Raw genomic sequence first — 12,445 nt, 5'->3', positions numbered from 1 at the left:
GAAAGATACCTGGTTTTCCCGTGGTCTGCTGTCTATATCCGCGAGTCTCCGGGCTAAGATGCTTAGAAAAGAAGGGTCATCTGAAGCTCTATCTTGTGCACTCCACACCGGGTGTCATGGCGCTCTTTATTCCAGCTGTCCTTCCAGCATTAAAACGATCATCATGTGTTTTCGATAGACCATTAGGCAGGTTAATTTTTACCTGAACCTCGCTAGGGGCAGTGAAGGTCCCTGTTGTGCCTTACAATGGCAGCGGGCGGTAAATGCACACCGTGCACACGTAAAGCGCACGAGCTGCTTTTAACCACGACTGACGTTATTACAGCCCGTCTTCCGGCCATTGTTGCGACGAGCAGTGCGGCTTCAAGAACTCGTCTACCGCATGCGGCGAGGAGACCGAATGCAGGGAGCGCTCTCTCTGCGAGTATCCTTTTTCTCGTAAGGGGCGAAAAAATTGGGAGACACTTGCGCTAAGCCTTTAACGGTATGACGTCACTGCTTATCCTCACTCGAGTACACGCAATTTGCTACTGGCTTACAGAGAGAGAGAGGAGAGAAACTTTATTTAAGAACGCTGATTGAGCGTTAAACATAGCCTGCGCATGGCTGACCAAGGCAAGCCGGTCTTCCACCTGTGCCGACGACAGCCAGGTACTCCAAGAGTATGTTAAAGGACTAGACCGCGACAGGACAGAAGAGAGAGTGTTCTAGATTGACATCAGATCAGGGCAATTGGAAAGGGAAGCGTGAGAATGCAGACGGAAATAGTACTGTTGGGGGGAGGTGTAATGAGAATGTTTGAATTCTACGAAGTAACCTATATGTGCTTGAGCGACGTTGAGATGCCGATGGGGCCAGAGCACGCGTCGATATGTCGGTTTCTGTCGGTCGTGGTGCTTCTTAATTGTAAGTTTGTAAGGCAGCGTCACGTCCCATGTCGGCCACGGGATCACAAGCTCCCGGATGTCAATTTCGCGGAATAGCTAATGAGCCAGCTCATTTCCTGTGATAGTCGCGTGGTCAGGGACTGACCGCATGGTGGGCGGCTAGGTGGCAGGCCACATGTCCAGACTCTGGTTGATGGGCGAGTTGACAGGATATGCACCCCTCAGGTAGCTCCTTTGTAATAGGAGAATTATATAAGGAGGGAATTTCACCGGGCGCCCTTGGATCCCTAGTCACACGTTACTCCTAGGCCACGCAGGCAAGTTCGTATGGCTGCTTTATATCCATGTAGGGTGGTCTTTCATATAACTTGATAGCTTATAGAACTAACTATATGGTAATACTTATGTGTGAGCTGTATAGACACACAAATTAGAGATTTCAGTGAGTCTCAATGTGCATGTATGCGAGCCAGGATCCAAAAGGGGAGCAGCAGACGGGGCCATTGACGCTTTCATATGTCGTACTATTAAAGGCGGAGTCGAAGTGTCCCAGTTTTGTGTGTGCGTGTGTGAGTGGTCGGGCGGGGGCAGGAGGGGAAATTAGTAGCGAAATCCTCTCTGCCGGAAGAATAACTGATCAGAAAGGAAGAAAAGACAACCCCATGGCCGCCAATGGGATCGTTCGTTCAGATTGCATCGGCGAATGATGATTGTCTTGTCTTCTACGTTGTAAGCAATTATCTCTTATAGGTAAAAAAGAATAACGCTACTATTCCAGTTGATCAACCCCACCAATTAAAAAAAATAGAGCACGACCGACGCAGGCGTACGGTTAAAATCGTTAGCTCGAGTTTTACAGAATTTAACCCTAGATCCTAAATTCCGGTACCAGTGTGTACATCACGAAACAACGATTCATTGGTAGCACCTGCACCTCTCTAAGGCACTGGTTAACCCGCCACGGCTCCCCAAAGTCGCACCCCATCACGGTTTCCACGACCACAAGTCATCTAGTACCTGCCTGCGGGCTAGTTGGTTAGATGACTCTGAAGACCTCTGGTGCTGCATGGTTACACACAAACACAACACGCACACAAGAGATATACATTCGCATTTTTCCCGTATCGTCTGTTTTCTTCTTTTTATTGTACCCTTACCTCTTTTTGTGATGCTTTCTTCTTCGTATCACAAATAACACCCAGATGGTAGTGAGCGCATCATCGGTGTGAACGTCTTGCTGTAATCTCTTGTATGTGTGTTCTGTTTGTGTGTAACTATGCAGCGCCAGAAGTCATCAGAGTCATCTAGTCCCTCAAACATATGTTAGGATTCAGCTCGAAAAACAATTCTGTGCACCATGTGTTGTCGATTTGATTAACACCACTAAAAATCCTGTATCTCAAACGGATGGACAACAATTTTGTCAATAATGGTGATTGTAAAGTGACGAAACACACACGCACACCCATTCACAGATGTAGGCAGCGGTGGTGGAGGCCTCGGTCATGTGCCTTTGGGGAATCACGCGTCCTCAGAAATGTTGGACCAGGTGGCGGATTCCATTGTATGGGTGGTCACGTGGTAGCTAAGAAATTATTTCACTTGGCTCGGCCGTCATCTTGATTCTGAGAGCGATGGAGAAACGGACGAGAAAGCGGCAAATGTACGTAGTAAGAGCTCTCGTTCTTAAAAACGTTTTGCTCTATGCTTTCCTATGTTTCAAAGGCTGTCTGCAGTTAGCTTCTTTTATATATGTCGTAAGGAAATCTCAGTTATCCTTGTCTGCTCAAGAATGAGGGACTATTAACGAGCAACGCATAATAAAACGAGTGTTCGAACATCTAGAAGCGCCTATTTCCCATTTTGATCCGAGTGATGATATGGCTAAATACTACTGATTCGTAGCGAACGACAGTGAGTGATATCTGCAGGCATATCCTCCTATATTATAGGAGACTATGCTGCAGGCTTTGCTTTCGTGGCTATCCGCCTTTTTCACGAACTGTGGCACCCTCTGGGAGTGATTGAAAATTCGTCTGGTTGAAAACGTCCTAGGCGCCAGCGAAATGACGGTGTGTGTTCTTGACAGCTAAAGCCATCTATCGCACGCGCCTGTCACGAATATTACCTACACATAGCCTCCGAGATCAGCTACGGTTGCGCCGATCGCGGAGGCCAAGAACTGCTCATGCGCAGCTGGGGTTGGTGGTTTGTTTTCAACCAGGGCAGAGGCGCGCATGCACAGAGCGGCCTTGTGAAAAAGGCGCATTGCGTCTCGTCAGCCTGCTGCCGAAACAAACGTGTCGTGGCCTTCCTTGACGGGGAGCGCAGCGGTGGCCGCGCGCTATGCACACCCGGTCCAGCTAAGGCTGACATGACGCAGTGCGCCAACGGCAGCCGCGTCTGCGTCCAAGGCGAATGCTCGCACTCGGTGTGCGTCAAGTACGGGCTGCGCGAATGTGCGCTCACCGGTGCCCACTTCTCGCCCCAGCAGCTCTGCCTGGTCGCCTGCCAGGAAGGTATGCGATACAAAGCACTCACCAGCTGACTGAATGATGTGCCACTCGCTCTGCAGTGTATGTTCGCTTTTCCGATCTGTTCAGTTCACTCGACCGAAAAAAAAAAAAAGCGTGCGCAAGTATTTTTAGTAGTTTATTTCTTTATTTGGTGCTCGTATTCTGGAAATGTCCAATAACCAAGCCAACCATGGTTGGTTCATGCAAGTGTGCACGATAGTGTGCACAATGCTAGTATATATATATATATATATATATATATATATATATATATATATATATATATATATATATATATATATATATGTTGATGCATCAACATACTAGCATGATCTAAACGTGTATGTTCGGATGTGATATCCATATCACATTAGAGAAAATGAAAATTGATTGAATAGCAGATATCTAAAATATGTATTAGTTCATTTTTAATATTTAAAGGGCGTTTGGCTGAAGATACAATTCATAAACCATATATACGCTGGCCTTAACATTGGCGATATTGCGCGAGCTTATGAATGGTAATCCAACATGCTGGTACTACTAAAACAGCTTGGTCCATACAGTTTTCGAAATTCGGCCACTGCTCCTGAGTAAGAACGAAACATGTTCCGAGCCTACTGAATTACCGAGTGTACTGGCCTTGAAAGAACAAACTTTCCCATTACGCATTCGGTGTGGTGGAATCTGTATTGTGGCCGGTAAAATCAGTGCTGCTGTCAGGCTGCAGATTTTAGAGTTCGAGACCTTGATCCTATCCCTGCGAGTCAGCGACAGCGGCCTCGAAGATAAGGTTGGCTTTGTTGGACATGCACGTCGGCAAGGAAAACAAGATTGCTTGAAACGCAATGCTATATCGCATGCGTTTAAACTGCAGCGATTGAATTTGTACGAAAATATATGGACAATTCGTTTTATTTGACTACACATCATGCAAGGCATGCAGTGATGCAAGCACATGAATTACGCAATTACTTTCTCAAAAGTGCTGCGAGCTGATATCTACTCGTCGCCGCAAAAGTGCACACTTCTGAACATGCCACATGCTGTATCCCGCAAGAGACACTCTAGAAATGCAGAGCGCTCTCAGCACCCCTACAAAGGCTTTATTGCTGGTCTAATCACTCGAAATTTTGGCACTGGTTTGCGCTTGAGCTGCACATCCGAAACATGCCTGCAGGATTATGTAAGAAGCACTGCGGTCGCTTGTCTACTACCTGTCCTCCTAAGCAGGCTAGTGTATTCACGCAACAAAATATAGTTTCTTGACTTTGCGTGTGCAAATAGTACACGTTAAAAAATTAGGCTGATCAATTATGGTGAAATTCGAAAGTCAAATTTCAGGAACCTGCTAGGACTAATTTTAGAGTTGGTCCGCCTAAATTTGGATGGCGCCACTGGATTGGTCATAGTCAAATTAGGCTGGACGCCAATTTTTGTGAAATTCGAAAAAAAAGTCTTATTTTTGGGGTCCGGTGTACCATATTTTAGGGATATCCCACCTGGAAGTCATTACTGAGTCAGTTATACTCAAGTAAGGTTAGCCACCAATTCTGGTTAAATTTGGACGAAGTCAAATTTCGCGTGTCCAGAGGGCCAAATTTTGGGAATGCCCCACCTATATTCGGAGGCCAATACTCAACTGGACGAACATCAATTCTGATCAAATTCAGACGAGGTGAAATTTCGGGGGTCCAGAGGGACAAATTACGGGTGTGCAAGTGACCCACCTAAAATTAGAGGACCCACTAAACTGGCTATACTCGAATTAGGCTGGACACAAACTTCGGCAGAACCAAATTTTGGGAACGATCCAACTAAATTTGGAGGCCACCTCTGAAATGGCCATACTTGAATTAGGCTGCACACCAACTTTGGCTAAATTCGCACAGGGTAAAATGTCAGGGATCCACAGTACCAAATTTTCGGTATGGTCCACCTAAATTTGGAGGCCACCTCTGAATTGGCCACAATAAAATTAGGTCCGGCACCAATTTTGGACAAATTGCGACGAGATCGAATTTCGGGGGTTTAAAGAGGCAAATTCTGGGGGTGCGGACAACAGACTTTCGGGGCACATGCCGGTCATATGCTAGGACTTAGAGAACGAACTCGTCTCGTTAAATCTCATTATGTGTCCAGATGTTCCCGTCTCTGGGCCGAAATGACGGCTCTTGGTTTAGGCTCGATGTCGACTAAACGTCGGCGACAGCGGGAACTCAAAGCATAGCACACGCGAAGAAATCAAAGCATGACCGCTCTTCCTCATCGCCGCACTATCTCCTTGGCGACCGGTCTCGAGGGGAGCGTGCGCCTATTTCAGATAGAATAGAGGTCAGGGGTGTATAATCTCGGACTTCCCAGAGCCATTGTTAACCTATGCGCTCTTGCGGTTAACAACACAAAAATTTCCCGCGCCCAGCCAAGGGATTAGATAAAGCAGATCAGAGTAATTTATGCCGGTCACAAACCATTTTATTTAACAATCCAGTAAAGCTTCACGCTATCAAGCCAGAATCCTTCTCAGCGGAATGTAAATTTTTCGGGCAGAAAACAGATTTGTACCTTATGGTATTGGCCTGCCAGGCTAACAATGCCAATATAACACATCCAATGTGGGAATGATGGGATGCATACCTGTCCAGCTCGGACCTCGAGGACCAGCGAGCCCTTGTGAACAGAGCGAGGGCGGCGGCCTTGACCAACGGAATCAAGTTGAGGATCCGACCAACCTTCCCATAAATTCCCCTCCCTTCTCCCTTAAAAAGTTTTCATCATCATGCGGTATTTTGGTCGGCACGAATGTACCACAGATTCGTCGGTCGGTGCATCACGATCATCGCTCGCATCGTAACATATTCAGGGTGTCCAAGCTAAATTTAGCCAAGGGTTAAAAATAAAAATACTGCATGTAGATATTGTCTAATGTTCAGTGATATTGGTACATTTTCCAGGTGATCGTTTTGCACAGCATGACACATAGATGTGAAGTTGTAGATGTAAAGCTGGACAGATTTTCATAAGAATCTAATATATGTTGCGATTTCCCAATCACCATGTAAAGTTGCAGATGTAAAGTGGAGAGATCTTCATAAGAATCTAATATATGTTGCGATTTTCCAATACCAGTATCTTGCACGTTCATTGAATGTTTGGTGTTTAGCTTGGAAGTGGTCATGTCCAGGTGTGTGCAGCCTCATCTAGACACGCATTCTCTTGCTCCAAAAAGTTCCTTGCATATGATCTCTTTTGCGCAGACGCTCCTACCATCTTCAAATCAAGCGGACGCCTGTTTCCGCTTCAGAACGATTTAATACAAATCGTAACCATTGCAATACAAGTTTTGTGATACTCGATCACTTCTGCACTTCAGTTAGGCACTTGCAGCGGTTCTGTAGCAGGAAGAATGGGCCATGTGTCATTATGTAATCGTCATTCCAAGATGTGGTGCGGCGTTTACATGACTGCAGCAGAAGCATGTCGCAGCCAGATGGTGCAGTGGCCACTGTAATGTGGCATTGTCCACACGCATACGCGCATCGACGCTTACGCAATGGCGTTGCGTCCCTGGGTCTCAGCTGACAGTTATGCCGCTCGGCGATATCAGACTTCTCGCCGGCTTATGATATGAGAAAAGGTCGTATGACTCAGCCGGTCCGCCCGAAACGATTTCATTTAATGCCTCCTCAAGGCTCTCACCTGCAACCAACTCCCCGCTTGTCCCATTGCGACATGCCTTAAGGCCCAGTCGAGGTCTAGATCCATCCATGGCGCAGCGATAATACGGCTCCCTAGCAAAGTGAGCTGTTTAGATGGCGTCAACGCGAGAAAACGAAAAACGCGCTCTCTCTCTCTCTCCGAATCTCCTGTTTTGACTCAAGAGTCCGGCTCGTGCAAGCCCGGCTGCGAGCTGTCCTCGCCAACGGCGCGCGCAGCGCTGTGCGGCCTGAAGCTTCCACCGAGCTCGCCCTGCGATGACCTGGCCGGATACTGCGACGTCTTCCAGCGCTGCCGAGCCGTCGATGACGAAGGACCCCTGACGCAAATGAAGCGACTCATATTCGGAGCGCGCAGCATGGACGCCGTCAGGGGTTTCATCGTGGTACGTGCTGCCGAAATAGATGGCGCAGGTGTAGGCCAGCGTTTCACCAATATCTGTCCACAAGGAAAAGGGTCCCCGAGTATATTTTTATAGCGCAAGCTGTACTACTCAGTGTGCAACTGTGTCCGCACGTATGAGCTGGGTACAAGTGACTGAGAGAATAAGGTACTCCGCTTTCGTTACCTCGGGCCGGGATCGAACTCTGGTACTCCGGCACAGTAGTCGGGAATCCCACTGCATCACCGCGGCAGGGCAATAATTTATAAGCGCATGTTAAAGATCCCACGTTAAAGATCTGTGCTCGAAATTATTCCGCCCTCTACTACGGCACCTTTCTTCTTTCACTTCCGCCTTACCCCTAAGAGGCTTTCGCATTTCTCAGGGGTAGATTCTGCAGTGCACTCAGAATGTTAAGGCGAAAGCCTTCAAGGCTCAAGGTGCGTCGGCTGGGCGTGACCGCCGGATGTGTCATCAGGAAATGTCAGCCGTATGAAGACAGGCTAAAGGAAAAATGATTGATAGTGATTAATAGAGGTTATAATAGATTGGTATGGCTATGACTACTAATGAATCATGTCTAACGAGGACTTGTAGCGACTAATTGATTAGAAATGACTACAAATTCTTAGTAATGAGTAATAATGACAAATGATTACTAATGACAACAAATGAACCATATGTAAAACAATTACAATTGATTAGAAATGACTAAATGCTTAGTAATGACTTGTAATGACCATTATGTCTATGATGAGTTGTAGGGACTACTATTTAAATATGACTGAAATGCTTTTAGACATGCTTAAAATGACTACTAATGACTTGTAATGGCTACCAATGACTACAAATTACCAATATGTCCAGTGACGATTTATAATGGCTACAATTGACTAGGAATGACAACAATATGAGCGGTGACGAAAATGACTACTAATGTCTACAAATGACCCATATGTCTAATGATGACTTATAACGTATGACTACAATTGATTAATGCTTAGTAATGAGTACTATTGACTAAAAGTACTACAAATGACCAATATGTCTAACGAAGACTTGTAACGACTTATCTGTGTGCTTTGCACTACTCCATACCTAAAACGTTTTGGATGTCTTGATTCGCAAGGCACAAAAGGTCGCTCTTCACCTTCCCCTCAATATAGGAGGTATTCACGTGACGTCATCCGCTAGGGGCGCTAGCGACCAGCGCAGAATTCGCCATACGCGTGGTCGTGTGTGTGGGCGCCGCACCCAGCCGCAGTATTCAACTCGTTCTGATCCGTGGGGTAAGCCTTTCGCGCCTTTTCCGAATTTCTGCGTACGCCAGCGAAAACCATGCGAGCGAGTGGATACACCCGTGGACTTTGTGGAACAAGAAAAATGACTGTCTGGACGAAATGTTTGACTTTGTGAAAACACCGGCTCGTACGACCGCGGTAACTTCGTCGAGGTGCGCCGTGTACTACAAGACCACTGCTTCGCGTTGAATTCCCTGACATCGGTGCCTGCCATGTGAAGTGCGGTCTTAAGTTTTGCGACAGGTGAAGAAATTAAAACGTAATAAGCCATGAATGTGTTTTAATTTTTGGCAAGAAAGCGAGGCCAAAAGCCACACGTGCGTGAGGGTGTCGATGAACGGCGTACCGTTTTTAGAGGTGAGCACATTGCGACGTGTCTGTTCGCTTAGCTAACGCTGTCACCTCCTCCGACTTGCAAGTGACATGTTACAACTTTATCAAGCGTTATCGTTGCACATCGCGTTGTTGCGAACTTAGGTTCCATGGGTTATGTACATTTCAAGCAGAGCTATACGTAGCCGATACTAAATTTGTAAAACATGCTCTCTGGGTTTGCCGTTTATCCCACGAGTGCGTGACAGTACTGTTTCTCTCGACCTTCTGTCACCCAAGTTAAGCAACTGCATTGATTCGCTTTACTGCTGGAACAGCGCCTGTGGAAGCTTCGGCAGTTTGCCGACTACCGCCACTAGAAGTGTACGTAATTTAATGCGCTCGCTGTCTTTTCAAGATGTGTTCTGCCTCAGTGGCAGCTGAAAACGGGTTTAACGAGCTGCAAGTAGTTTTTCGCGAAATGGGTAACCGGCCACTTTTGCTGTCGAGCTGTTGCACGGGTGATGCCTAGGTGCAACACTGAACAGCGTGTTATGTCCCGGAGCATCAAAATATCGCTGCAGACTCCATGCGCATAAAGGGCTCAACAAAGAAAAGTGGATGTGGACGTATTTACCAGCTTGATAAAACTTTACGGATCAATTCCAATATACGGCGGGCACCAGACGGCGAACCTGAAACTGCGCGCGCCGATGCCACCGGCGACCTCCGACATGGCGGACGAGGCGGGACGATTCTCGCGCCATCTGGTAGTACGACCTCAGTGAATACCTCCTATACCCACAGACAGATTATTAGGCCTGGGCTGCCACAACACGATAGGGGAGTTCGTAGAGGTCCACCGACAGGCGCAGTACATCTGATTCACACAAACCTCCACAGGTCGGTGTACCCTAGACTTCCTTAGAATCAGGATACTGGCCAATGAACCACCCCTTTTCTCGATATCTCTCGACACATCCACCGGGAAGAGTTCATTAAGCCACTCCCGAAAAAAAAATCTAGGGGCACTTAATTTGGACCACTAAAGTACGATGAGCCGAAAGCGTATGTTGCGAAGTGGTCCGAATCCTTTCACTACGCCACATTTTCCTTTTTGCCACCCTCCTTTTTTCACAGCTCGCTTAAAGTGTCCGCGGAGAATTGTGATAGATACTGTGCCTTTTATTTGCTGTCATTTCTATATGCTCTATTTCTATATGCTCTGGGGAGGAGGAGGAGAAAGACATTTAATAACTCGAAAAGAGTATATACATGACGGTTGATTGGATCAGCCCTAAAAGGGCTGGTCCTCACAAGCACTAGGTGCAGTCCCTAGTACGAGACCCCAGTGGCGTCGGCCGCTGCCCAGGCGCGCTCCACCAAGGCCTTTTGGGCCTGTAGGTCAGAGCAGCTAAGCAGGGTAGCCTCCCAGTCCTCCCGGGTGCGGTTGTGGTTAAGGGAGATAAGAGGATTGGATGGGCAGGCCGCCCACACCATGTGGATCGAACGCCCGGCGGGGTCAGCTTCGTATATGCGTGAATCGCCTGGTGACGTCGGCACTAGTCATGACGCTATGACCGGATGTGATGTCATATCACTTGCGGTTATTAGACATGACCGGATGTGACGTCGTAGCAAGTCGTCATTATTCATGAATATTTAGTTATGACTAATTAGAAATAGTGACTAGTTAATCATTAGTTAGTACTGGTTAGTGATTAGTTAAGCGAAGGCGAGCGCAACGATGAGGCAAGCGGTGTGACCTCATACCAAACGGCGGCGGCGGCTCCGCGCCGAGCGTGCGGCGTCCGCCAGCTACGCCGGTTGCTAGGCAACGGCTCAAGGTCATTCTGTGCCTCCTCGGAGCACGCCAAGGCGAAATCGCAAGTTTGTGGTCAATGTAGCTTTCGCTACGAAAAATTCAGGGGGCACTTTGACTCACTAAAGTTATTCAAGACGGAAGCCTTCCCCACCGCGCTGCTGCATTGACTGCAAGACCATATGTGATTGACTAGAATTGACAGATACTGCGCCTTTTCTTTCCTGTCAACCAATTTTAAACGCCGCTGATGCCTGCTGTACTGCGTCTATTTCCATATATGCTCAGTGGTGCGGCGTTCGAGGAATCGCCAAATGAAAGGCGCCATGCACACGGACGCCTGGACCGAACGCCTGGCGGGGTCAGTTTCGTGTATGTGTGATTGATTGATTGATTAAAACTTTATTTTCCACCGATTTATGAGGCCCCCTACTCCCCGTTCCTGTCACGCAGGCCTGAGGAACGGGGGCTGGAACCTCCGCGACTAAGGACTGGCGAATTACATTGGTTATTCGCGGCCTCATCCGCCAGGCGGATGGCTCTTTGCTCGTCAGCGGGGACGTCGCTTCGCAGCAGGGTCACCCAGGCTTCTCTACTTTTAATGTTGTCCCTAGCGCCCGGAGTCCTGGTGACGTCATCACGTCATGACCGGATTTGACGTCATAATCACATCCGGTTATGACGTCACGGCTGGTGACGTCACCATGTGACGGCTATGGACGTCTCGAAACGTCTAAACATTACATTGGTTAGTTATAGTTAACCATGACTTGCACTTTCCGGGTACTAGTTAATGTCTGTTTAAGTTAAACACCCCTTAACTAGTAAGTGATGGTGTTAGTTAAACACCCCTTAACTATAGTAAGTGATGGTTAGTGATAGTTACAATGACCTCCAAGTACGTGGGTTCCTATGGGCATATCTGCTTAACTATTTTATTATTAGTCATAAATTATCATGAAATTATCTTGAAAATGCCTTAAATTATGTTCTGATATCATTTGATTGCTGTTAAGTATCGATTCAATGATAATTGGCATATGCCCATATGATTGATTGATTGAAAAAACTATTTTCCACCAGAAGAAGCCAATCACCCCCTCCCCAGGCACGTAGGCCTGGGAGATGGGAGCCACCGAGTTGCACCCGAAATGCGGACACATTATAGCTAACGACAGTATGAGGCATTAAAGGCTTTCGCCTTAAAATATGCACCCATCCTATACCATGACTACCGCCGCAGAGCCCGTGCCAAGGCACTCCATCGATATTAGGGCGCTGAGTCAGACTCCGTATAGGTTAACGATGCATGCACGGGTGATGAAGCGAGTGCATTTGTGGTGAGCTCTTTCTCATCCTCCCTCTCCCACCAGAAGCACAACACACTCGATGAACTCAAGTTCACTCAAGGCAGTGCACTTAACTCAAGACTGGCGGGAACCAAAGCTGTCTTGCTGAGCTCGAGCCCATGGCGGACGATCCCAGGCAAATACCTACAGAAATCGGGA

General features: G+C 47.4%; 1 protein-coding gene across 1 annotated transcript in view; it reads left to right on the top strand.

Annotated features, from left to right (window-relative positions):
- LOC146185065 (disintegrin and metalloproteinase domain-containing protein 10-like) overlaps positions 1-12,445 on the top strand; it is a 33,215-nt gene that overhangs the window by 18,351 nt on the left and 2,419 nt on the right. The window contains exons 10-11 of the mRNA XM_084605868.1: positions 3,117-3,406; positions 7,285-7,505. Of these exons, the coding sequence (XP_084461994.1) occupies positions 3,117-3,406; positions 7,285-7,505 (511 nt within the window). The remainder of the gene's footprint in view (positions 1-3,116; positions 3,407-7,284; positions 7,506-12,445) is intronic.

The sequence above is a fragment of the Amblyomma maculatum genome, chromosome 6 (assembly GCF_055883805.1).
Source record: "Amblyomma maculatum isolate TAMU_Amacu chromosome 6, ASM5588380v1, whole genome shotgun sequence".
NCBI lineage: Eukaryota > Metazoa > Arthropoda > Arachnida > Ixodida > Ixodidae > Amblyomma > Amblyomma maculatum.
This window is presented reverse-complemented; position numbering and strand designations above follow the sequence as displayed.